The 26430-nt window shown below is 49.8% G+C and overlaps 1 protein-coding gene across 1 annotated transcript in view; it reads left to right on the top strand.

The window, feature by feature from the left end:
- Window positions 1-26430, top strand: part of LOC134330813 (probable E3 ubiquitin-protein ligase HERC1) — a 63279-nt gene that overhangs the window by 3667 nt on the left and 33182 nt on the right. The window contains exons 2-41 of the mRNA XM_063012077.1: window positions 212-1168; window positions 2669-2764; window positions 3696-3881; window positions 4404-4715; window positions 4855-4951; window positions 5066-5209; window positions 6713-6840; window positions 7080-7224; window positions 7632-7803; window positions 8448-8582; window positions 8663-8828; window positions 9742-9867; window positions 10043-10258; window positions 10370-10522; window positions 11815-11947; window positions 12064-12255; window positions 12346-12561; window positions 12788-12961; window positions 13463-13577; window positions 13713-13839; window positions 14553-14703; window positions 14822-15086; window positions 15262-15346; window positions 15622-15670; window positions 15802-15917; window positions 16447-16569; window positions 17234-17428; window positions 18113-18233; window positions 18305-18545; window positions 18635-18801; window positions 19700-19864; window positions 19992-20089; window positions 20177-20275; window positions 20448-20615; window positions 21472-21711; window positions 21795-21878; window positions 21968-22184; window positions 22356-22623; window positions 24425-25137; window positions 26207-26399. Coding sequence (XP_062868147.1) covers window positions 251-1168; window positions 2669-2764; window positions 3696-3881; window positions 4404-4715; window positions 4855-4951; window positions 5066-5209; window positions 6713-6840; window positions 7080-7224; window positions 7632-7803; window positions 8448-8582; window positions 8663-8828; window positions 9742-9867; window positions 10043-10258; window positions 10370-10522; window positions 11815-11947; window positions 12064-12255; window positions 12346-12561; window positions 12788-12961; window positions 13463-13577; window positions 13713-13839; window positions 14553-14703; window positions 14822-15086; window positions 15262-15346; window positions 15622-15670; window positions 15802-15917; window positions 16447-16569; window positions 17234-17428; window positions 18113-18233; window positions 18305-18545; window positions 18635-18801; window positions 19700-19864; window positions 19992-20089; window positions 20177-20275; window positions 20448-20615; window positions 21472-21711; window positions 21795-21878; window positions 21968-22184; window positions 22356-22623; window positions 24425-25137; window positions 26207-26399 — 7709 coding nt within the window. The 5' untranslated portion in view covers window positions 212-250. The remainder of the gene's footprint in view (window positions 1-211; window positions 1169-2668; window positions 2765-3695; window positions 3882-4403; window positions 4716-4854; window positions 4952-5065; window positions 5210-6712; window positions 6841-7079; window positions 7225-7631; window positions 7804-8447; window positions 8583-8662; window positions 8829-9741; window positions 9868-10042; window positions 10259-10369; window positions 10523-11814; window positions 11948-12063; window positions 12256-12345; window positions 12562-12787; window positions 12962-13462; window positions 13578-13712; window positions 13840-14552; window positions 14704-14821; window positions 15087-15261; window positions 15347-15621; window positions 15671-15801; window positions 15918-16446; window positions 16570-17233; window positions 17429-18112; window positions 18234-18304; window positions 18546-18634; window positions 18802-19699; window positions 19865-19991; window positions 20090-20176; window positions 20276-20447; window positions 20616-21471; window positions 21712-21794; window positions 21879-21967; window positions 22185-22355; window positions 22624-24424; window positions 25138-26206; window positions 26400-26430) is intronic.

Genomic DNA, 26430 nt, shown 5'->3' with positions numbered 1-26430 from the left:
AGTAAAGAAAACGTGCCACACTGCTCATGGACAGTAATCAGATGCCAGGTTTGAACCCAGGTCAACAGAAACCTGGAGTTGTGCTGCACCCGTACGATATGATTGTCCATGCCACCCATAACCAGTACCAGAAAGCGACTGGTTTTGGTGGCGCACCTACAGAACGTGTCTGAGCTAAACCGTGCCCTCTTTTTGTGTCCTGTTTCCCCAGCTGGTGCCCGCCGGGTGTGTTTGTGGATAATGCTTAGCCATGGTGCCCTGTCAGACCCACGTCATGCTGAAGTGGCAGGAGCACCTGAACAGCTCCTGGGCGGCGGAGGACAGCACCCAGACCGCCACGCGCGCCAGCGCCGCCTCTCTCTACGCCAAGCTGCTGCACCACAAAGAGGCGCTGGCGCTGGCCCTGCCCGTCCAGGACCTCCTGGGTCCGCGTCTTCCTGACTTCCAGCACGATTCCGGCGCCAACGAGGAGCGTGACGAGTACCTGCGGGCGCTGCTGCGCAGCCAGCGCTGCCTCGGGCATCGGGTCCTCGCCCACTGGCCCTTCTCCGTCTCCCTGCATCACAGACTGGTGGCACTGCAACGGATCTACTACGCCATCCACAGCAAGTACCACGACCGCTTTCGCAACCCGCCCCCTCCGCAGCCCGCCGCCTCGTGTACAGGAGACGGTGGCGCTGTAGAACCCGTCTCTGACTTGTACCAGTCAGGCGCCAGCGCCCGTGCCGCCTCTGGGACGGACGTGCTGATCGAGATGGGAGTTCGGACGGGGCTGAGTCTGCTGTTCGCCCTCCTGCGGCAGAACTGGCAGCGCGGCAACCTCGAAGACGTGGCGCTCTGCAACGACGTGCTGGGCACCGCCCAGTCGGTGCTGTCGGCTCTACCTCCCCTCTCTCTGGCCAACGAGAACAAGATGGCGTCGGTGGGGCTGGAGTGCCTGGCGCAAGTCGGGAACTTCCTGAAGAAGACGGCGGCCAGCGGACGGGGGGCGGACCGGGCCGGACGCCGCCTGGCGCTGGAGCTCCTGCTGGGCGTGGCCGTGCAGAGAGGAGCCCTGCGCTTCATGCTGGAGTGGGTGGAGGTGGCGCTGGCCGCCTCGTCGTCGGAACCCTTGGGCGTCGGCTACGAGCTCATCGTTCAGATCCTGCAGCAGATGAGGCATTGCTCGGTACGGGGTCGCTTCCCAATTTTACTTTCCAATAAATCAGGGGCGTCCAAACCAAACTGTCATATGTGAACCGCTATCGATTGGCCGTGCCTGAGGGAAGGGGGGTCGATTGGGTCCCTCATGGCTGCTGCAATTTTGGCCTCTTGTGGGTATGTTTAACAAAAATCCCAACAACCCTGCTGTACCTAATACACTGTTCCTAGAACAAGGCACTCCATGTGATCGGTGGGGGTCTGGTGGGGGACCTTTTGGATTGATACATGGATTACGGATGTGCTACAGTCAGTCATTGTATACCCACAAAGTTTATCTGTAGCAGAGAGGCGTTCCTAATAAACCGCTCAGCGTCGTGTGTATGTGATCCGTAATTTCATCAGTGGCCGGGCGCTAATGGACAGCAGTCGTGTTCCGTAATGGATCCTGTTCTTCTCAGCAGAGCACTTAATCCTCTCCCGTTAACCGCCGCATTAGACGTCCGGCGAGCGCGGGCCACGCCCGAGCCGTCCTCCTCGCCCTAGATCCGATTCCGTCTGCGTGAGTTATTGGCCGGTTTCCCGGCTCCGAGAGCCTCCGGGTTCGGTGCTCTGCTTCTCCGCTCAGACTTATTTAACCCGGAATCGATGGCGAGCGCGAGCGCTGTTCTAGAACAGACTGTCGGGACAGATCAGGAACGGAAGGTTCTGGAACCGTCTGTAAATCCAGATCACAAACGTTTACACGCATTAACCGCCGAGTCTGTTCTTATAATCAATATACACCGATCAGCCATAACAATAAAAGCTCCACTTACCATATAGAAGCACTTTGTAGTTCTACAATTACTGACTGTAGTCCATCTGTTTCTCTGCATGCTTTGTTAGCTCCTTTCATGCTGTCCTTCAATGGTCAGGACCCCCACTGAGCATGGTGGATCATTCCCAGCACTGCAGTGACACTGACATGGTGGTGGTGTGTTAGTGTGTGTTGTGCCGATGCTGCTGGACTGAGAATAGTCCACCAACCAAAACCATCCAGCCAACAGCGCCCCGTGGGCAGCGTCCTGTGACCACTGATGAAGGTCTAGAAGACGACCGACTCAAACAGCAGCAATAGATGAGCGATCGTCTCTGACTTTACATCTACAAGGTGGACCGACTAGGTAGGAGTGTCTAATAGAGTGGACAGTGAGTGGACACGGTGTTTTAAAAACTCCAGCAGCGCTGCTGTGTCTGATTCACTCGTACCAGCACAACACACACTAACACACCACCACCATGTCAGTGTCACTGCAGTGCTGAGAATCATCCACCACCTAAATAATACCTGCTCTGTGGTGGTCCTGTGGGGGTCCTGACCATTGAAGAACAGCATGAAAGGGGGGTAACAAAGCATGTAGAGAAACAGATGGACTACAGTCAGTAATTGTAGAACTACAAAGTGCTTCTATATGGTAAGTGGAGCTGATAAAATGTCATGATTGATCCCACATGTTAAATCCGTTCTGGTTGTGTTTGTTTGCAGGGTCTTCGTGGTGATTTCATTAACACTCAGGTGCTTCAGAAGGACACCGATGGACTCTGCAGCCTGTCACATGTAGCGCTGTGTCTCCTCGAAGAGGTGTGTGTGTGTGTGTGTGTGTGTGTGTGTGTGTGTGTGTGTGTGTGGGTGGGTGTGTGTGTGTGTGTGTGTGTGTGTGTGTGTGTGTGTGTGTGTGTGGGTGTGTGTGGGTGTGTGTGTGTGTATTAATGGGCATTATGGGCATTTATTGGAAGCTGCTATCCAGAGCGACTTACAGTACTGTGACAGTATACAGTCTAAGAAATTGAGGGTTAAGGGCCTTGCTCAAGGGCCCAACCTTTTGATTAGTAGTCCAGTACCTTAACCACTAAGCTACAACTGCACATTTATATGAACTATATGGACACTAACAGGTGTAATACAGTAAATCACTTATATAAAAGGGAAGTATATGCTTCCAACAGTTTAGGGAAGGCCCTTTCTTGTTCCAGCATGTTCCAGCATGACTGCCCCTGTGCACAAAGCCTCATCTGACCTCACCTGACCTCCAGCCTGACCTCAGCCCCACTCAACAGCTCTGGAATCACTGAACATCAGCTCCCGGCCATACAAACACTCTTTTTTTTTTTTGACGGAATGGGCACAAATTCCCACAGACATACTTCCAAACCTTCTCAGAACAGCGGCCGTTGTTCTAGCTCTATTTTAATATCATGTGTTTTTGAGCTGGGACGTCCAAGCTGACAGTCAGGTGTCCAAATACTTTTGACTGTATTGCCACAGTTTTTCTCTGTGCACTCTGGCGACCTCTGCTGGTTGCGTGACACCCTGCTGGCCGGTTTAAACCACAGATTGATCCAGATTGATACACCGGCCGGCGGGGGATCATCGCAGAGAGCCGCAGCACGTACAGAGGACCACAGTAGTGTTCTGAATTCTGGGGTGAACCCTTAATATTAACCGATATTATTAAAGAATGAATATATTTGTTGAATCGTAATACTGTATAGTAAGCTTGTGTGTGTTTCAGATCTGCACGCTGGCCTCTAGCTGCCTGAGCTCGTGCAGCGCGGGCACCTCGTGCCCCGGCTCCGAGGGCGAAGGCTCGGCGAAGGTGTACGTCTGGGGCAGTAACAGCAGCCACCAGCTGGCTGAGGGAACGCTGGAGAAAATCCTGCAACCCAAACTGGCTCAGGGCTTCAGCGACGCTCAAATGGTACGACTGCACATAAGTCATACACGCTATACTACACGATATGCAAAATAATGTTGACGCCCAGCTTTGTTATTGATACGTCCAGATTTTTCAGCCACGCCCATTCCCATCAGGTCCGGAGAAAGCCACTAAGCTCCTTTGGGATGAATTGGAACATCCATTGCAGACGGAATGGGCACAGATTCCCAGAGGCACACTTAAAAATCTAGTGAATAGATTCAGGTGTCCACATACTTTTGGCATACAGTGTGGAACTGGTAATCTGGTGGGTTGGCACACTGCCACTGTTTGTGCTCGCATTTCGTTTTTTCTTTAACCACTTTACCCTGGTCAGGGTTGCGGTGGGTCAGGTTCCACCCAGAAATGCTGGGCGTGAGACCAGCTGATAGCACAGCTGAGATTCAGTCTCGGATCTCTGCGCCACCCTAGTGCCAAATGCCCAAGTGTGCCACGTTTCCATGACCTTCTAAGCTCCTAGCTTCACCCTTCTGTGTCTAACGATCACCGGCGCTGTGCGTGCAGATCGAGGCGGGGCAGTACTGCACGTTCTCCGTGTCGTCCGACGGTTCGGTCAGGGCCTGCGGTAAGGGCAGCTACGGGCGCCTCGGCCTCGGGGACTCCAACAACCAGTCCGTCCCCAAGAAGCTGGCGCTGGATCCTCCCCGCTGCATGAGGAAGGTGTCGTCGTCCAAGGGCTCGGACGGGCACACGCTGGCCGTCACGGCCGAGGGCGAGGTCTTCAGCTGGGGCGACGGGGACTACGGGAAGCTGGGCCACGGGAACAGCGCCACCCAGAAATACCCCAAAATCATACAGGGGCCCCTGCTGGGGAAGGTAAGCACAGAAAACGTCTCCTCTCTCTAGTACCAGCGGGCAGCAGTGGAGTGTTTGGGTGACCGTGGGGAAATCCAGTGCCCGGTCTCATGCGCCGTGTGTGTGTGTGTGTGTGTGTGTGTTTTCCATTCCTTGCTAGGTGGTGGTGTGTGTGTCTGCCGGATACAGACACAGTGCGGCGGTGACCAACGACGGAGAGCTCTACACGTGGGGAGAGGGAGATTTCGGACGACTCGGTACGCCCCTTCACGCCCACGTCATGCTTTCACTTGCTGACACGGTCTACATTCCAGTTCATCCCCAAGGTGTTTCATGAGGTGGATCTTTTTTTTGGCTCTTTCTGTTTCCAGGCCACAGTGACAGTCACAGCCGGAACGTTCCCACGCTGGTGAAGGACATCAGTGGCGTGGGCCAGGCAGCGTGTGGCAGCTCGCACACCATCGCCGTGGCTCAGGACGGACGCGTGGTCTGGTCGTTCGGAGGAGGAGACAACGGTCAGCTTCCACGCCGTCACGCAACACACGGTCCAGTTCATGCATCAAAACCAAAACATTAGCTGTCCTCAAACAAAGGGTGGATAGTAACGGAAGAAACCACACCACTCAACCGGTCCTGTGAGCTCGTGTTGTGTACCGGTTAGAGCCGCGATATGGGCAGTGGGGCGATATGATGTGGCAGCAGTGGTGCGATTGGGCAACAGTGGGGCGACTGGGTGGCGGTGGGGCGATGATGTGGCAGCACAGAGACGATATGATGTGGCAGCAGTGGTGCGATTAGGCGACAGTGGGGCGATTGGGTGGCGATGATGTGGCAGCACCGAGGCGATATGATGTGGCAGCAGTGGTGTGATTGGGCGACAGTGGGGCGATTGGGTGGCAGCTCCAAGGCGATATGATGTGGCAGCAGTGGTGTGATTGGGCGGCAGTGGGGCGATGATGTGGCAGCACCGAGGCGATATGATGTGGCAGCAGTGGTGCGATATGATGTGGCAGCAGTGGTGTGATTAGGCGACAGTGGGGCGATTGTGTGGCGATGATGTGGCAGCACCGAGGCGATATGATGTGGCAGCAGTGGTGTGATTGGGCGACAGTGGGGCGATTGGGTGGCAGCACCAAGGCGATATGATGTGGCAGCAGTGGTGTGATTGGGCGGCAGTGGGGCGATGATGTGGCAGCACCGAGGCGATATGATGTGGCAGCAGTGGTGCGATTAGGCGACAGTGGGGCGATTGTGTGGCGGTGGGGCGATGATGTGGCAGCACCGAGGCGATATGATGTGGCAGCAGTGGTGTGATTGGGTGGCGGTGGGGCGATTGGGCGGCAGTGGGGCGATTATGTGGCAGCACCGAGGCGATATGATGTGGCAGCAGTGGTGCGATTGGGTGACAGTGGGGCGACTGGGTGGCGGTGGGGCGATGATGTGGCAGCACCGAGGCGATATGATGTGGCAGCAGTGGTGCGATTGGGTGACAGTGGGGCGACTGGGTGGCGGTGGGGCGATGATGTGGCAGCACCGAGGCGATATGATGTGGCAGCAGTGGTGCGATTGGGCGGCAGTGGGGTGAATCCCAAGCTGGGCTCACAAATACAGAAGGTGCGTGGCGGTACGGCATTTAAGCTATTGGGAAGGAAGGGAGGGGGCACATCAGTGCACCCTTAGTGCAGGTCCCTGTGTACAGATCCACCATGGTGACCCCTAATGGGAGGGTTACAAAGCTGTTTATAGTACTTTGGGACTCCAGCGAACCACAGTGGGATTCTTATATCAAGTCTTGAATTGAATCGCAGTACAGGCACATGGGCGACGTAGCTGCGTCTATATAGAGACGTGATCGGAGAGTAGGTGGTCGAGTCCCCCATGACAAAATGCTGTCCTGTTCGGGGTGTGTTACTGCATCGCACCCAGTGATTCTGGGGAAGCCAGCCCCACCGTGACCCTGACCAGTATAATGTGGTGTCGTTTTGTTTATTTAGTTTGTGGCCGTGTGTCTGTCGCAGGTAAACTGGGACACGGCGACACGAACCGCGTGTACAGACCCAAAGTGATCGAGGCTTTACACGGGTACATCATCAGAAAAGTGTGTGCTGGGAGTCAGTGCTCGCTGGCACTCACCTCCGCCGGACAGGTAAGCACGGACACGCCCTTATATCCACACATACGGTTCATGTTTACCTGTCACGTGTTCCTACGGGGCCACACTTGTCGTTACTTCACATCAGTTAGATGTGTGTTTTCATTCTGTCTGGGTTGCCAGGTTGACATTTTCTACGCCGGATTGGGATTTGAATATGAAGCTAAATATTTTTGCTGGACCTGGCAACCCTGCGTTCAGTCTCTTCGTGTGTGTGTGTGTGTGTGTGGCAGGTGTTCGCTTGGGGCTGCGGCTCGTGCCTGGGCTGCGGTTCGACCGAAACCACCTCACTCAGGCCGCGTTTCATCGAGGAACTGGGCGTCACCAAGATCATAGACATCTCGTGTGGAGACAGCCACTGTCTCGCTCTGTCTCACGGTGAGTGTGTGTGTGTGTAGGGTGTGTGTGGGTGGAGTGTTGAGAACGCGCTGTTCTGAGCCTGTAACTGTAATATTTAGTACTGTATGAAAAACCCTTGACGTTAATATTGAGTCTCATCTTCGCAGCCGTAACAGTCTCGATTTCTCCAGGAAGGTTTTCCACTGTGTATGAGTTTGTACTGTGTCTGTGGACATTTGTGTCCGTTTGGTTAATTAGTTGATTAGGAATTAAAGTTGGACGAGTAGGCCTGACTCTTAGTCAGCATTCCAATTCATCCCAAACGGACCACGTTCCCTGCACCCAGCCCCTCATACTGGAACACAATGTGGCATTTCTTAGCCTGTGTAACTGGAAATGGGCGTGGCCGAAACGCAGAAACACCTAAACACTCTTTTTTTCGCCAGAGAATGAAGTCTACGCCTGGGGTAACAACGCCATGGGTCAGTGCGGTCAGGGCCACACGTCGACGCCCATCACCAAACCTAAGAAGGTGACCGGTTTGGAGGGGGTGTCGGTGCAGCAGATCACAGCCGGGACCTCACACAGCCTGGCGTGGACGGCGGTTCCCACAGACAGGTAAGAGCTGAGAAGAGGGTCACGTTTACACTTAATGACACGGCGTAATCACACCTGCCGGCATTCAACAGACTGTAGTAAACGAAGTGGGGTAGATTTTATTACATATAATGGGGGAAATCGGCACCTGTCTTTTAAGGTGGTACAGTATCAGCGGCTGGTCCATAGGAAGCGATGGTTTGCATGTTCTCCCTGTGTCCACGTGGGTTTCTCCCAGGTGCTCCGGTTTCATCCGACAACTCCAAAGTCGTGCAATCAGACCAATTACCCTAAGCCGATTTGGTGGCGATCTGGTCCCACTGTGGTTTACAAGAGGTAACGTAAAGCCTCCACAAGGGGGCGTCCGTGTACAAGTTCATTTAAATTATTATTACTTTGATCCACCCAAGGGTCGCCCCTAAGCTACCCTAGCTAATTACCCTAAGTGTGAATGTAATGGACTGGCGATCTGCCTGCCTTATGCCCTATGAATCAGACCCACCGCGACCCTGACCAGGATCAAGCATGGTAACAGACAATGAATAAATAAATGAATCTATAGGAGGCCAGCAGTGGGAGTGTGTGTGCCCACGGTGAGCTTTATTAAGTGTGTGTGTGTGTGTGTGTGTGTGTGTGTGTGTGTGTGTGTGTGTGTGTGTGTGCAGGCAGCTGGTAGCGTGGCACAGGCCGTTCTGTGTAGATCTGGAGGAGAGCACCTTCGCGTACCTGCGCAGCTTCCTGGAGCGCTACTGCGACGGCATCGGCGAGGACACACCGCCCGTACCGTTCAGCTCAAAGAGGTACACGCCCGCCCATTCTTCATCTCCCTGCGTGCGGTTTCACCCGAGACGTCTGTGACCCTCATGTTCTCTCTGTTCAGGGAGCATCAGCAGTTTGTGCTGCTGTGCATGAAGCTTCTGTCCATCCACCTGTCGCTGGCGCACGCAGGAGGGACCGGGGCCACGGTGCTCGGGGCTCAGGGGAGACCCATCCGCAACCTGCTCTTCAGACTCATCGATTCCAGCGTGCCCGAAACACTACAGCAGGTCCACAGCTCACAAAACAGTACAAACAGATCAAACATGTAGGATCCAGTGCTCTCGCCCATCACCACTAAGAGTCAGAGTTTGAGTCTTAGTGGTGCCACCGGCCGAGCCTGGCACCTACAGACACATACAGTCTGAGATAGTGTAGGGTGGAAGTGTTTTGACTATTGAAAGGTGAATCAGAGTGTAGTATGCGGTATACAGTATATACTGAGTGTAGTATGCTGTATAAAGTATGCAGTATACAGTATGCAGTATACAGTTACAGTATGCAGTATATACTGAGTGTAGTATGCTGTATAAAGTATGCAGTATACAGTATGCAATATGCAGTATATACTGAGTGTAGTATGCTGTATAAAGTATGCAATATACAGTATGCAGTATACAGTTACAGTATGCAGTATATACTGAGTGTAGTATACAGTATATACTGAGTGTAGTATGTAGTATACAGTATGCGGTATACAGTATGTACTGAGTGCAGTATGCAGTATACAGTATGTACTGAGTGTGTAATGCAGTATACAGTATGTAGTATGCAGTATATACTGAGTGTAGTATGCGGTATACATTATACAGTTACAGTATGCAGTATATATTGAGTGTAGTATGCAGTATACAGTATAAACAGTGTAGTATACAGTATATACTGAGTGCAGTATGCAGGATATACTGAGTGTAGTATGCAGTATACAGTATATACAGAGTGTAGTATGCAGTAGACAGTAAGCAGTATATCATGAGTGTAGTATGCAGTATGTACTGAGTGTAGTATTCAGTATGCAGTATACATTATACACTGTGTAGTATTCAGTATGCAGTATACATTGTATCCTGAGAATAGTATGGAGTATATCCTAAATGTAGTATGCAATATACAGTATACGGTATATCCTGTGTGTGTGTGTAGGCGGTGATGAACACACTATCCATCGGAGCATCTCTCCTGCTGCCTCCACTCAGGGAGAGAACCGAACTGCTGCACTCGCTTCTACCTCAGGGTCCAGAGAGCTGGGAGAGTCTCTCTAAAGGACAGGTACGTTTACAGTCCCCTCTCATCTCAGTATTCCTGGCACCCAAACAAAGGGACACCCTTTCTGGGTATGTTAACGTAAACGTTTACTGTTGACTGAGGAACCCATAGAAACACATAGGAACATAGAAGAACATGGAGGAACCCTCCTGCTTCATGCATGTCTTCTCTCTTCCAGCGTCTACAGTTAGACATGGTGCTGAACAGTCTCCAGGAACAAAGCCATGTAGCTTCCCTGCTTGGCTACAGCTCTCCGGCAGAGCTGGGTGCCAACGTGACCCTACCCCCCTCGCCGGACCGGCCCGCGAGCACCTCTAGCACAGAGGCCCCAGATCACCTGCACCTTGCTCAAGTTCTCCTCAAGACCCTCCTGCTGAGCATCGGGTTCTACACGGTGAGGTTAAGACTGGCTTCCCGGTCAGTGGTGTGCTGGCATGTTAGACTGCCGTGTTACCTGAGATCATATGCTTATTTTATTTTATTTTATTGATGCGTTCGTGAGCAGGAGCGTGCCTTCGGTGAGCTGGAGAAGAACAGTGACAAGCAGAAGTTCAGTTCAGCTCAGAAGCAGACTGAAGCTCCATCTCACTTCCACCACCTGCTGGCAGCCCTGCACAAGCACCTACTGGCTCACTGCTACATCTACACCAGTACAGAGGTCATTTATATTCATCAGGACATTTTAAAAACTCAGGCTGTGATCAAAATAGACTACTACATTCTACTACTACATACGCATACTGATGTATGTCGTATACAGTATGCAGCCCAAATACCTGAATTTTGTACTACTTAAAATATCCATTATGCGAGTGCTCTTCACGAGTTACTGCATCCCGTCATGGAACGCTACTAGTTTGGACATTCGAAAAATGGGCACACGGAACCTTCATATGTTTGTGCGCGCTGTAGTATGGTTTGCTTATGTCTCATACTCTGTACTGTACTGCATACAACTTCGGGTACTAGGATGCAGTATACAGTATATAGTGAGTGCAGTATGCAGTATATAGTATACAGTACATAGTATACAGTATGGAGTTTAATATGCAGCACACAGTATGCAGTATACAATATGAAGTATACAATGTGTAGTATACATTGAGTAGAATACATGTAGTATACAATATATACTGAGTGTAGTATGCAGTATACAAAATGTTGTATGCAGTATACAGTATATACTAAGTGCAGTTTGCAGTACTGTATATAGTATGCAGTATATATTATATACAGAGTGTAGTGTACAGTATTGAAAATATACTGAGTGTAGTATGCAGCATTAAATATGCAGCATTAAGTATGCAGTATTTAGTACATTGTATACAGTATGCAGTATACAATATGAGGTGTGCTGTATGCAGTATGCAGTATATAGTATGTAGTATGCAGTATCTAGTATATACTAAGTGCAGTATACAGTATATACTGAGTGTAGTGCAGTATACAGTATGTATTATACAGTATATACTGAGTGTAGTGTGCAGTATATAGTATGCAGTGTACAGTATGCAGTATATACTGAGTGTAGTATATAGTATGCAGTGTACAGTATGCAGTATCTAGTATATACTAAGTGCAGTATGTATTATACAGTATATACTGAGTGTAGTGTGCAGTATATAGTATGCAGTGTACAGTATGCAGTATATACTGAGTGTAGTATAGTATTCAGTGTACAGTATGCAGTATATACTGAGTGTAGTATGTAGTGTACTGATTGCAGTATGCAGAATTAAGTATGCAGTATACAGTATGTAGTATACAGTATATCCTGAGTGCAGTATGCAGTGTTCAGTATATACTAAGTGTAGTACGCAGAATTAAGTATGCAGTATACAGTATGCAATAGGCTATTTTCAACACAGCCTCAGATGTGTTCTTGTTATTCTAACCTCCAGTGAAGTTATAAATGAAGTAGAATTATTAGTGTGTGTTTGGGGCGTGTAGGACGACGGCAGTGTGACGTTGCTCCACAAGCACTTGTGCCTGTTGCTCCCGTACGCTGCTGAGACGTTCAGGAGGTCCACCACGCTGCTGGAGGAGAGCTCACGGGACAAGAACGTCATCAATAAACTACACAGTAAGAACGTACAGCGCTCTGTTGTGTTCTATCCAAAAAAAGCTTATCCACTTCGAGTGACACTGATATTGTGTGTGTGTGTGTGTGTGTGTGTGTGTGTGTGTGTGTGTGTGTAGCCGTGTTGTTCGGCTCTATAGCGGGCAGTCTCCTTTGCCAGGTGGTGTATTCTCTGCTGCTCTTGCCCCTTGCCGTGGTGAGACCTCTCCTCCCTCACCTGATGTCTCTGCTCGAGCAGCTCGACGAGCTCAGCTGCCGCCTGCCCACCACCAACCTGCAGGAAGAGTTGGAGCTCAAGGGAACCTCACCAGGTGAACACACACACCGAGTGTACACCGAACACACAGATACGCATCGCCGTGCACTGGTTAACGCTCTCCACTTAACCCCTGTTTATCCAGAGGTGTCTGATCCAGCACACCCCGCTCCTGAGGCAGAGACCGAGCATGACTGGGTGTGGCTCCTGGACCTGGAGAGAGCTGTGGCGCTGACTATCGGCCGATGTCTGGGCGGGATGCTGCAGGGGCCGCCCCCTTCTGCCCAGGAGAGGACGGCCGAGTATTGGCTGGGTAACCCGCTCCTGAGGAACGGCCTGGAGATGGACTTAGAACAGCTGGGTAACGACTTTCTGGGTTTAACTTCGGGCCTTTTGTGTGTGGAGTTTGCATGTTCTCCCTGGTATAATCATAGTAAAATAAAGTAAATAAAAAATCCACATTTTTAATAGTCCAGCTGTAAACTGGATGCGGGCGGTTCAAGGACTGGCGAGGAGAACCCATCCATCCCGGTCCGTGCTGGCATGCCGTCCTCACTCTCGTGGCTCTGTCTCCGCTCTGTGTGCAGATTCGGCTATGAACTGGCTGACCGAGGCGGTGCTGCTCAGCTGCGGCGACGCCAGGCTGGCCGACCTTCATCTTTCCGAGGAGGACCTCACGCTGCTGGAGCTGGCGCTCGGCTCCTCGCGGGAGCCTGCCGGCGGCCTCTGGAGGAGGCTGAAGGAGTACGCCACCAGCAGAGGTGAAGGAAAGGGCGGGTCAGGTTCTAAATGTATAAAATGCAGTTTTAAATGACGAAGAATAGAACAGAATAGAATGTATACAGAGTAGTATAGAACGGCTTTGTCATATACAGTATATAGATACAGGAGTACAGTACAATGAAAGCTGGGGTCAGAGCCCAGGGTCAGCCATAGTACGGCGCCCCTGGAGTTGAGAGGGTTAAGGGCCTCGCTCAAGGGTCCAACAGTGGCTCCACCCACTATGCTACCACTGTCCCAGTGCAAATCAGAGGGCCTCATATATACTGCGATATTACAGCGAGGTTTGCTGCACACCAGCATGAACACTCCCAGATTATCATTGTTTGCACACTAAGGAGCTTAGTGGTTAAGGTACTGGACTAGTAATCAGAAGGTTGCCAGTTCAAGCCCCAAATGTATTCAGTCATAAGTGTAATCCGCAAAAAATGCCGAGATTTAATGTAATGCAAAATGTGTGTGTGTGTGTGTGTGTGTGGTAGATTGGGATGGCGGAGCTGCGGTAGAGGACAGTTTGTTAGAGACGGCGTGTCGCTGTAGCCTCGCTGCCCTGCTGAAACACACGGGTCTGCAGGACAAGGCCTACTGGCACGACAAGTGAGTTCCTTCTGTCTCCAGATTGTTCTTTTCCAGCATCTGGTGCTGCTTCTTTAAGCCTGTTTGTGTGTGTGTGTGTGTGTGTGTGTGTGTGTGTGTGTGTGTGTGTGTGTGTGTGTGTGTGTGTGACTGCAGGTACGAACCCTGTGAGATGCTGACCGAGATCTACGAGGTGGTGTATAAGATCCGCAGCGCTCTGCTCTCCTATAAAGAGAACACGGGGAACACGACCAGCACACAGCAGGCTGCAGTTACCAAACAGGTGAATACGTCTAACATTCATAATCCATGCGATCAAGGGTTAAGGGCCTTGCTCAGGGGCCCGACAGTGGCAGCTTGGCGATGGTTTGGTGGGGCTTGAACCACTGAGCTACCGCTGCACTTCACACTCCACACAGTCTACATTTAAGGGCGGGTCATACCTGGTTTGAGCTGTATAGCACATCTGCCCTGCTGTGCTGGGCTTCATCTGATTCACAGATGAGTCACCTGATTCACTGATGAATCACCTCATTCACAGATGAGTCACCTGATTCACTGATGAATCGCCTGATTCACAGATGAATCACCTCATTCACAGATGAGTCACCTGATTCACTGATGAATCGCCTGATTCACAGATGAATCATCTCATTCACAGATGAATCACCTGATTCGCAGATTAATCACCTCATTCACAGATGATTCGAAATTGTGAAAGTGATTTGTGTTACTGTTTATCAGGCCAGAAGAACTTGCAAACCCACCTACTGCACTCACCTAGGGCTTTGTCTAGTATATATGGATGTGGTGAGTCCAGAGCTAAGTATAACATGTGTTTTGGACCTTATTGATGAAAGTAACTCCGTATTTACACCCATTTTATCTCTGAAAGGGGTTTGGGTTGTTTTATGTCTCTGGATATGCAGATATTTGGTTCGTATTTGGTGTTTCCGAGCTAGAACGTTCTTACTTAGGATTTTTGTGATGGTTCAGGGTTCGTCGGACTCTCAGAGCCCCGAGGAGGACCCACACGAGGGCAGCAGCTCCGAAGAACAGACCCGGAGAGAAAACACACACGCTGCCGAACACAACCAGGACGATCCTGCTGAAGATGAAACGCCCAGCATCAGTATGTACCTGCCGGGTAAATGCACCGCTATTGTGTTTCACACACACACACACACACACATGGGAGCTGTGTATATTTCAAACGTGAGACCTTGTGTGTGTGTGTGTGTGTGTGTGTGTGTGTGCGCACCCAGCAGAGGTGCTGCAGTGTTTCCTGGCGACGCGGGAGGCCATGAACCTGCAGCAGAACGAGACCGTGTACGAGTCGTCGGGCACCAGCACTCTGCCCAGCAGCTCCGACAGTCCGGATACCCCCGAGCGAGAGGCGCCCCCTCACGTGCCCTTCACCTCCACGTGCCAGCTGCTCATCAAGCGCTGCCTCTTTCTGCTGCTGGGCGTCCGCCCCGCCTGGCAAGAGCACAGCCAGGACGAGCAAACGGAAAACGGCGCCCCTCATAGGTCGGTATGCGCTTTATGCTTGCACGCCTAAAAAACACCTTTTGTCTGGATTGCTTGCTTCCACTGTAATGCTGCTTGAGCCCCATGTGCCAGGTCTAAGGAGAACACAGCCTGGACCCCTGAGCAACGCAGAAAGTATATTTTGTTGTATATTTTGCTGTTCGTTTCATTACAGGAGGTCATCGTACTCCTTTGAAGATCAGGGTCTGAACAGGGATTTCACCGTTTCCCCCAAGTGTAGGAGACACAGTGAGAGAGAGGTATGCACACCGTTGCACTGGCGCCTTGAATTGTGGGTAGAAAATCTTCACTTGGACATCATGTGTAGTTCCAATCACATTTATGCTCATACAAGCTTACAAAATATGAGACCAGCGTAACCAGTAGCTATGTGCTCGTTTTTAGTGTGTGGAGCTCCGTTACAATTTATGAACGAATCATATGAATCATGTTTGGTGCAACTGGCCACCCAGTCACCTCACCCGGTCCCATACTGGTGCAAGATTAACTTGATTTGCTTTTCTGTTTTTCCAAGATGACTGATCAGCTGAAGAACGCTTCTGGTCCTGCAAAGAACAAGATGGGTGAGTGAGACACGTGGTTAATCCGTTTCCTTTTCGTCGATGATCTGATGGTTTATATAAGTGAGGATATAAGTCTGGTTTAATGAAAAGCCAAAGATATGAAGATTCCTCGTGTGTGTGTGTGTGTGCAGGGCTGCCGCTGTGCTCTCTGGGTATTATGAAGGACGCGTGGGACAGACTGAGGCAGTGTATCATCCCGGACACGGTGCTCAGCCCTCGGACCGTCAGCTCATCCATGATCAACCAGGTCACCACCTCTCACCCTCTGTACAAATAGTGCAGATAATCCAGCAAGCTCATGGATAGGTGTCCAAATACTTTTGGTCATATAGTGATTGAAAACAGGCTTTGTAGGGCTTGTAGCAGCAATCAAGTTGTAGAACCTTCTACCTGACATATATCTGTATAATTATATTATTATTATTATACATAATTTTGTTATACACACCTAGTATTCCAATTCCTCTATTTATGCTTATTGTTATTATAATTATTATTATTGTTTTGTTGTTGTTGTTATTATTATTATCATACATACCTAATATTTTCATTACTATGCTTATGCTTGTTATTAATGCTACTATTATTATTATTATGTATATAATATCATCTATTTTATACCTAAGACTATATATGTAAATAGTTATATTTATAATTATTATACTCACCGTAGATATGTAAGTTTACTGATCTAATCAGGACCATAAATAGGTTCTATATTATGGGGATTATTAGGGATGTGTTCTGAACGTAGCGCTGTCGTCGGATCTGTGTAGGTGTTCCACTTTGTGTGTGGGAGTTTGGTGAAGACGTCGGCGATGCTGGAGAAGGACGCGTGTGTTCAGGCCGATCCCAAAGCCATCACGCTGGCCATGGTGCAGCAGCAGCACCGGGCGGAGGTCAGTACGGGCAGAGGCCATGTCCCCGAAGCCCCGGCGATTACGGGCAAAAATCATCCACCGTTCTGGTTCAGTTGATTTAAATATTAACAAAAGTACAACCACAAATCAGTACGTAAAGTACGAGTGTAAAAATTTACTGTTTCTTATGTTTACTCTGGCTTTTATTTAACTGCAGCCTGTATGAACCTGAACCCATCTTAATAAAATAAATAAATTGATGGGACGGTAAAGTATTAGCAAATTAGTGACCCTAAATGAACTTGAGGAACCAAAGAAGGCTTTACTGGGAGGCCCCAAAAAACAGGAAAATAGATTACACATATCTGCTTGTACGTGTATGTGAACTATTGATGCATTTTATTATAGTATTTATTAGTTAATTAATAATGAATTACAATAGTTATTGAATATTTGTATGCACGCTGCCATAGTTGGGTTTCTGGCAGCTAGTATCTATCTACTGTGCATGGACATGAAGCGCAGCGTGATATACGGACAGGATGTGATCCTGTACGGGCCTAAATGATCAGCGAATCGTACGTTGGTGTGTTTATAACGAAGACCTGATGTGACTTCTGGGGAAAAAAAGAGAGAAAATCAAACTCGGCCACTGGACTGATCCCTATCGTCCTGTCCCGTCTCCTTCTATCTCTGTGTGTAGGTGCGGGTGGAGGCCCTGCGTCAGATCTCCTCTTTCCTGGCCGAGATGGAGAAGAGCAGCGGCTCTACGGCGCCCCCACGTTTCCCCGGTCTCCTGCAGTCGGTGCAGCTGCACTTTCTGTCCGGCTGTTTTGGACTCGGAGCTCCCGTCCCGGGCAGCTTAGCGACGTCCAGCGACAGGATTTATCACTTCAGCGTAAGAACGCCCGACCTCTCTGTGTGTCTTGGGTTTGGTTTTGGGATTAGGATTCGTATGGTTATAATGTTGATACAGAGGAACCTCGATTTAACGGATTTAAAGAGGGGAAGCACTCAGCCGGGCGTCTACGGGAGAGGGGTGGATTGCCACCCTGTCCAGGGTATTCCTGCCTTGCTCCCAGTGTTAGTGAGGAACTAAAATTAATGGGTGTGCCTGAAACAAATAGTGTATATAAATGCATACAAAAGCCATATTTAGAAAACTCCGTAGCCGTACATCAGCAGCGTATATACAGTGGAACCTCGATTTACCGGACCTCCGTTTAACTGACAAAATCTGGAAAACCGAACGTCTGGTCCGAGTGAAAAAGTGGAATAAAAATGACAGGTTATACACCTGTGAGTAAATGGGCGTGAATTCCCACAGACACACTCCAAAATCTTATATAGTTATAGTGAAGTCATCAAGGCGGAAAAGCAAAACCATAACTCTGGGCAGTTGTAGCCTAGTGGTTAATGTACTGGACTAGTAATCCAAAGGTCGCTGGTTCAAGCCCCACCACTGCCAGGTTGCCACTGTTGGGCCCTTTAGCAAGGCCCTTAACCCTCAATTGCTTAGACAATATGCCGTCACAGTACTGTAAGTACTTTGTGTATATTTGTATGTTGTGTGTGTTTGCAGGCTGGCACTCAGTCGGCTTCCATGGGCGCCCAGAGAGAGCTTCAGGCTGCGGCTCACGTCCTCTACCAGCAGGTGGTTCGGGTGCTCAGGCAGAAGGTGGCGCTGGAGAAGAAGCAGAAAGGTAGAACCGTCCCCGCGGTCCCCACCCATGCCCCACCGTGTCCATGACTGACTGAGCGTCTCCCTCCGCAGGTTCGTGCCAGCAGCTCCTCCTGGCCGCCGTGTTCGCCCTGAATTTCCACTACGAGCCCGACGACCTGGTGCTGCTGATCCGGAGCGGCCTGCTGGAGCTGCTCTCCGCCCTCACGCACGACTCCTGTGTGCTGGTCAGCCATCGCTGGCTGGCGTCCTCCATCTCTGCCAACGCGCTGCTGAGCGGCGCCGTGCGACTCTCCTCCGCCCGGCTGCTCCAGAGCCTCGTCATCGCCGCCAGGTAGGACGTCCAACAATCCCAGTCCAGTCCAGTTCGGTCTAAATAAAAGCATCAGCTATTTAAACGTTCTGTTCTGATTCATTGCTCAGCTCGTGTGAGGGCTCTTTACCGCCGGACGTGTCTCAGGCTCTGATGGACGTGATGTGTGAACAGCTGCAGACCCTCTTACACAACTTCCACCTACAGGAGGCGCTGGAGAGCAGCCCGGAAAACCAACTGGAGCACAAACCCACAGATCAAACAGCCACAGAAGAGAGTGAGTCAAAAAGAGCACTCTTATACTCTGCCCCTATACTCTACTCCTACACCCTACCCCTATACATTGCCCCGATACTTTACCCCATACATTCCACCCTTATATCCTGCCCCTATACCCTACCCCTAAATTCCACCCCAATACCCTACCCCAGCATTCTGTCCCTGCTTTCTACTCTTACACCTTACCCCTACAGTCCACCCTTATACCCTATCCATATACCCTACCCTTATTCCTTGCCCCTATACTTTACCCCCTGCATTCTATCTCTATACCCTGCCCCTATACCCTACCCCTATACTTTACCCCTGCATCCTACTCCTTCACCCTACCCCTACATTCCACTCCTATACCCTACCCCAGCATTCTGTCCCTGCTTTCTACTCTTACACCTTACCCCTACAGTCCACCCTTATACCCTATCCATATACCCTACCCCTATAGTCTGCCCCTATACCCTACTCCTACACCCTACCCTTATTCCTTGCCCCTATACTTCACCCCCTGCATTCTATCTCTATACCCTGCCCCTATACTTTACCTCTGCATTCTACTCCTACACCCTACCCCTACATTCCACTCCTATACCCTACCCTTATATCCTGCCCCATACCCTACCTGTACACCCTGCCCCTATATCATGCCCCTATACTTTACCCCGTACAGTCCACCCCTATACTCTACCCCTGCATTCCACCCCTATACCCGGTCCCTATACCCTACCCTTTTCTCCATACTCTACCACTATTCACCTACATGAACAAATGTAAATGAATTAATCTGTTAGTATTTGATGTGCTAGTACCTTTGATGAACAATTATTGCAATAATGTGTGTGAGCGTCTATCTGTACCTCTGTGCGTTACTGTATATCCATGTGTGTGTGTGTGATCCACAGTGGGTGTGGACATGCCACGCAGCAGCAAAGTACTCGAGTCCCAACTCGCCGACTTCCTGGTCTTCCTCCGGCGCGTCCTCTCACCCTGGGCGACCAGGAGAGTGTCCTCGTTCTCTAGATGGATCGAACCACTGATGTCCATCGTCTCCTGCCACAGCAGCTCAGGTACCGGCGCCCGTGCCACGCCCCCTGTTCCGGTTTGGGATATTAGTGGGAATAAACGTGAATAAACGTGAATAAACGTGAGGATTCATACCCAACTTCAGTTCTTTTATTCGCGCGTGTGTTCCAGGTCACCCTCGCTTCCATAACCTCCGTACGAAGCTTCTGGCCTTCCACATCCTCGAGGCTTTACTTCCAGCCTGCACAGACTCAGTACAGATCAAACAGGTGAGAGAAGCTGGACGTGAAAACGGTTCTGGGATGTTTCTTTAGGAATATAGAGGAATATAAGATCTATAATTTATTTATTTGCAGATGGTGGACCAGCTGTTTGGTTTAGTCTCCACCTACATGTGGGAGGAACCTCTGGCTTTGAGGAGGAATCAAGAAAGACAAGCCGACAACTTCACCAAGGTTTGTCGAAAACGTTTTAGGAACCGTCCTAAGCTGTGTCCTGATTGGTCGAGAGCTCTGGGGTGGCACGGTGGCTCGGAGTAAAAGAGCAGACGTTAGCTGTGACATGCCGATATGTTGGTGCGGAGTTGTAACGACTTTATTATTTACTCTGTCTTGCTGTGAATTCCAGGACAGCAGCGGTGAGGACGAGTGCATCCCCATCGGCGATTTCTCCTTCGACCCTCATAAACTCCTCTGCTGTTCTCTGGAGAGCGGGAACGTCCTCTCTCACGGCTCCGGGGGGAAGGGTTACGGCCTGGCCACCACCGCCATCACCTCCGGCTGCTTCACCTGGAAGGTATTACTAGTGTTATACTGATTAAGAATCATTTATAAGCCCTGATATCATTTCTAATGCACGCACTCCTCTATATTTAGGCGTCGCCATGGCAAATGAGGTCCTGATACCAGACCTGGCACAGTTTTTACTCCGGATCCCCTTCCTCACCCAACCCTTGTGTTTTTATTCAGACTTGGGACTATATTAAAGCATTTTTGCCCCAATTACCTCCCAAATTAGCGCAGTCGATTTGCCGTCCGCTTCTGAGGGATACCCGATTGCATCCAAGGGGAGCACTCGATGCCCACACCTCTCCCTACTTTTCTCGGCCCTGCATTCTGCACAGGCGTTTCTTCCGCCAAGCAGGGTCCTTACACAGCGTATGAAGACCCACCCACCCACACATAGTACGGTCATTCCAATTGGTGTCTGCTACAGGCACTGCCAGTTATGCCCGCCAGATGGAGCCCAGCAGACCGGTGGCAACGCTGAGTTTGACCATTTTGGGCCCCCTGTCAATCATGTCCATGCAGATTCCCGACCGGCCGAGGGCGCAGCCGAGATTCGACCCCTGGATCCTCAGATCTCAGTGGTAGCGAGCTGCTGATTAATATAACAGCAAATGCACATGCACTCCACTTTAGATATATCCAATTCCTCTGTGCTCCGGTGCCCCCTGATGCTTGCACGACACCCCCGCTGAACCTTACTATTATAGATTATAGACATGATAGATTTGATTCGGCACATAAGAAAGAAATGAACTCGTACACTCATAGAGGCTTTACATTACACCTTGTAAACCACAGTGGGACCAGAATAGCCACCGTTTTTATTAATTTATTAATTTAGTTTCTTCATCTTCCGCCCCCAGTTCCACATCACGAAAGAGAACCGAGGGAACGAGGGCACGTGCATCGGCGTGGCGCGCTGGCCCATCCGCGACTACAACCACCGCAGCACCACCGACATGTGGCTGTACCGGGCCTACAGCGGCAGCCTGTACCACGGCGGCGAGCTGGGCCGGGCGCTGCCCTCCTTCACCCAGGGAGACACCATCACCTGCATTCTGGACATGGAGGCCAGGACCATCTCCTTCGCCAAGAACAACAGGGTGGGTACGGGTCCGGGAGATCAATGACCGATCGGCTCGATCGGCTCCTGTGCTAACCAACGTGTTAAATGTGTAACGTGCAGGAACCCAAGCTGGCGTTCGAGGGTGTGGACGCGACAGAGCTGTACCCCTGTGTCCTCTTCTACAGCAGTAACCCGGGAGAGAAGGTGTGCACGGCGCCTCTGATCACCACCAAATTCAGATTTAGAAGTGATCTGATCATCGTCACTCATCATCGTCACTCTCCTTCCTCTAGGTGGCGCTGTGCGACCTGCAGATGCGCGGCATGCCCAGCGATCTTCTGCCCGGCGACCCTCTGTGCTGCCCGCGCGCGGCCGTGCTCCTAGAGGCCACGGTTCAGCTGGTGAGGCGGCTTCACCAGCACGAGGCCTGGACACCACACATCAACCAGTACATGACCAGGCGCCTGGAGCTCGTGGGCAGCGTCATGAAGGAGGGGACACAAGCTCAAGGTGCCCACACGGAACACACCCGTAGCCCTTGAACGCAGCCAATACGCGCCTGTAGAAAGGGGAGACGGTTATGACGCTTTACTACTACTTCACTTGCGGTGGGAGCCACCTGCTGGATGAGTGTGGTATTGCGTGTTACGTTTGGGTAACCCCGAATACCTTTCTCGCCAGGTGGCACCAGGGAGCATGCGGAGGGCGAGGAGGAGGAGCAGGAGTGGAAAGTGAAAAGCCCCAACGCGCTGGGTGACGCCCAGCTGGGCGCGCTGTGTTCCGACGTGTGGCCCGTCCTGGCGCTGATCGGAGGAGTGGACGGCGGCGTGAGGGCCGGAGGGGCGTGTTTACACAAACCCAGCGGCCGCCGCGCCACCCTGCTGGGGGTAGTAAAGAACGGGAGCGCCCTCGCTAAGCTGCAGTGGGAGGAGACCGATGTGACTGTGAGGTGAGCGCCCACACACACACACACAGTGCATGGCAGTGCCAGTTTGGTGGCCTATTTGATAAGGACCACCGGGGTGATTAAAGTACCTACCAAAAAGAAGGTGCGGGTATCACAGACAGCCGTGGCGAGTTCCCACCCAGTGGTCTGTGGGGATGCCAGGGATGCCCGAGATCTACTGTGGCTCAACCTGCTGGTCATTTTAATCCTGGTGATCAGGTGAATGGGTCACAAAACAGCACATCTGACCCATCTGTGCCAGTCAAAGTGCCCGAGAGCACCTTCAGTGGAAGAAGAAGGAAGACGGGCACCAGCTTTGGTAACGTCCTGGCACCAGGTGGCACCGGACTCTTAGTGAGTCAGAGCTGATCTGGTGGGTTTGGTGGGTGGTTTTAATGTTTTGGCTCATGGGTGTCAGAAGTAAAGGGACACGAGTATTGCGCAACACTGACGTGATCGAATCCTGTTGACTTCTGTACCGCGTCTCCTCTCATCCTCATCAGACTCTGTTTTCCTCTCTGTCTGCATCCCGATTCGTCTCTTTTATCTGTTTACGTTTCTTTATTTCTGTCTAACTGAATCGTTCTGGTTTTTTCTCCCCTCTAACCACCTCACCTCACATCTCCTCCTCTTTCTGTTCCCTAAATTCTTCTCCTCCTCCTCCATCATTCCTCCCCCTGCGCTCCTCCATTTCTCCGTTTCTCTTTTATCCCCATCGTTGCTTTTCTCTCTCTCGTCTCTCTCACCTTTTCTTATTTTCTCCTGTATTTTCTGCCCCTTACTTCTTTTTTTTTTTTTTTACCCCCGTGTCCTTCCCTCCTGCATCAATTTGCCCCGATGTCGTCTCCTCTTTTATTCTGGTGATTTTATTCACCCTCACGTCTCCTGTTTTTGTCCCTGTCTCTCTCTCTCTCACTTTTTTCTCACTTTGTTTCTTTCTGTTGTCTGTCTGTCTTTCTGTATTTCTTTGTCTGTCTGTCTGTCTTTTCTTTCTTTCTCTCTTTCTTTGTCTGTCTATCTTTTCTGTCTTTGTTTGTCTTCTCTTTCTTTCTGTCTGTCTGTCTTTTTCTCACTTTGTCTGTCTTTGTCTTTCTTTTTTGTCTGTCTTTCTTTTTTTTTCTTTCTTTCTTTTTCTCTGTCTTCTCTTTCTGTCTCTTTTTTTCCTTCTTTTTTCTTTATTTTTCTGTCTCTTTCTCTGTCTGTCTTTCTTTCTTTCTTTGTCTGTCTGTCTTTCTCTTTCTTTCTATCTTTGTCTGTCTGTCTGTCTATCTTTTCTCTCTCTCGCTTCCTCTCTCTTTCTTTGTCTGTCTGTCTTTCTTTGACTGTCTGTCTTTCTTTCTTTGTCTGTCTGTCTTCTCTTTCTTTATATCTGTCTTTCTCTTCTTTTCTTTCTTTTTCTGTCGTTTGTCTTTCTCTTTCCTTCTTTCCTTTTCTTCCTTCCGACCTGTATGTTTCCCCCCGTTCTCATCTATCATTTCTTGTGACCTTTCCTTTCTTTTGCCTTTATTTTGTGATGCTCTTTCTTTGTCCCACTTAAAAATCTCATTTCCTCTTTCTGTCTCTTGCTTTTTTCATCTCTGATCCTTTAATCCTTCTCTCTATTATTTCCTGAATCTCTCTCCACTCTCCAAATGAACCCTGATCCCTGTTCCTCTCCTTTCTTCCTCTCTTTCTTTCCTCCTCTTTCTCTCCTGTTGTATCCATCTCACCCCTGTCCTCCTCTGTCTGCCTCTCTCCTTCCATCCGTTTCTCCTTTTCTTTGATCTTCTCTCCTCCTCCGCTGTACTCTTTGACTAACCTGAAGCTTCCTAAATTCTTGGTCACCCAGCGACACCCTCCTCTCGTCCCTGGAGCCGTGTGACGTCCCCCAGCTCGAAGTCTCGCGCTGCACCAGCTTCACCGACTCCACCGTCTTCCATCTCGTCCTGCTCACCGGGGTCCTGGAGGAGGCGGAGCCCAAGTGCAGAGGCGGAGCTTCGTCCAGGCCGTGGCCGCACCCTCGCGGGCGGAGCGTTTCGGAGGGCGGGGCCAGGAGCGAACCCGAGAGGAAGCCGGACGAAGTCGCCGCACGTGCCTCCATGCCGGACGAGGAAACGGCGGGTCTGGTGGAGGCCGAGAAGCCGGACGGGTGCCAGGACGGGTCGCAGGATGGCACCACTCACCTGTCGCAACCGAAGCCGGACCTGCTGGCGCTGGAGCTGCGCGCCATCCGCGTCTCCTACCTCCTGCTAGGCGCCCTGAAGTCTCTGGCTGTGATTCTCAACTGCGCCAAGTTCACAGATTTGCTCCTGGCGCCCAAAGCCGAGACGGGCGGCGGCCCGGGCAGCCCTGACCGAACGAACGCTAAGCTACAATGGGTTCTGCAGTTCCTGGTGCGCAGCATGGTGAAGTGGGCGGTCAGGCCGTGCCCGATCAAGCAGCACGTCACCATGGCGGATCTGGAACGCGCTCAGATCATGATCTTTAAAGGTGCCCTCAGCCGGCTGCAGGAGGATGAGGACGGCAGGAACAGCAAAGGTAAACGAACCCACTGAGCCTCATACGCTGGCACCACCATCGCAGACGTAATGGGCATGCTGGGATTTGTGCTGCACCCACACTACCCCCCATATTCACCCCATAAACACACACAGCAACATGGAACATGTGTATTCCAGCTACACCTAGTGCTCAATTCTACCAGTAACTTTGTGTTAACAGTTTAGGGAAGGTCCATAAGTGCTACACAAACTTAAAAAATAAATACAAAATATATTCACAAACTGAGGACACATATGAAGATAGACAAAACATAAACAAAACAAGGAAGATTATTTAATTATTTTTAATTAAAAAAGAAAAAAAATCAGTGATTATTTAAAAAAAAGAAAAAGAAAAAATATTTAATGATTAATTTAAAAAATACAAATAAAAAATATTCAACGATTAAAAAAAGAAAATTAAAAATATTAAATGATTAATTAAATAAATTAAAATAGACAATGAATAATTAAAAAAAGAAAGAAAAAATATTCAATGATTAATTACAAAAGAAAAAATATTCAATAAATAATAATAAAAAAGTCAATAATTAATTATAAAAGAAGGAAAAAATCTATGATTTATTAAAAAAGAAAAAGAAAAATATTTAATGATTAATTAAAAAAGGAAATATTCAATGAGTAAATAAAAAAGAATATATTTAATAAAAAATAAAAAATAAAATATTTATTGATTAAAAATAGAAAAATAAAAAATATTCAATAATTAATAAAAAAAAAGAATAAGAAAATATTTAATAATTCTGCTATGAATGTAACCAATGTGTTGACATGGTGTTAAACCAATAAATAAACAAACAAACAAGCACCTGTTAAACACCTACAGGCCGCCTCATCCAACATCAGTGCCTGACCTTGAATGGGCACAAATTCCCACAGACACACTGCCAAAATTTAAAAAAGGCTTTCCAGAAGAATAGTGAAGGCTGTTATAGTGTGTGTGTGTGTGTGTGTGTTGTGATTTTAATTACGTGATGCCCAACAAGCTAATAATCAAGTGTCCACGTACTTTTGGTAATACAGTACGCCGTGTGATTTCCCAGCAGGCCACAGCACCTCCCAACCTGTCTCCAAGTCTTCCAGCACTGCATCTCTGCATAGCAACGCCTCTGATGTTACCGCTGTGCTGGGCCAATCAGCTTCGTCCTCCAGCAATGACCTCACGTCCTCCCTCCTCACCGCGCTACAGGCTGACGGCCTGGAGAACTTTAACCCCTTCCTGCCCATCAACCTGCTGCAGTGAGTACATCTCAGATCACACCCCCTTCTC

Source organism: Trichomycterus rosablanca, chromosome 16 (assembly GCF_030014385.1).
Source record: "Trichomycterus rosablanca isolate fTriRos1 chromosome 16, fTriRos1.hap1, whole genome shotgun sequence".
Taxonomy (NCBI): Eukaryota; Metazoa; Chordata; class Actinopteri; order Siluriformes; family Trichomycteridae; genus Trichomycterus; species Trichomycterus rosablanca.
The sequence above is the reverse complement of the archived record's forward strand: the minus strand, read 5'-3'. Positions and strand labels throughout refer to the sequence as shown.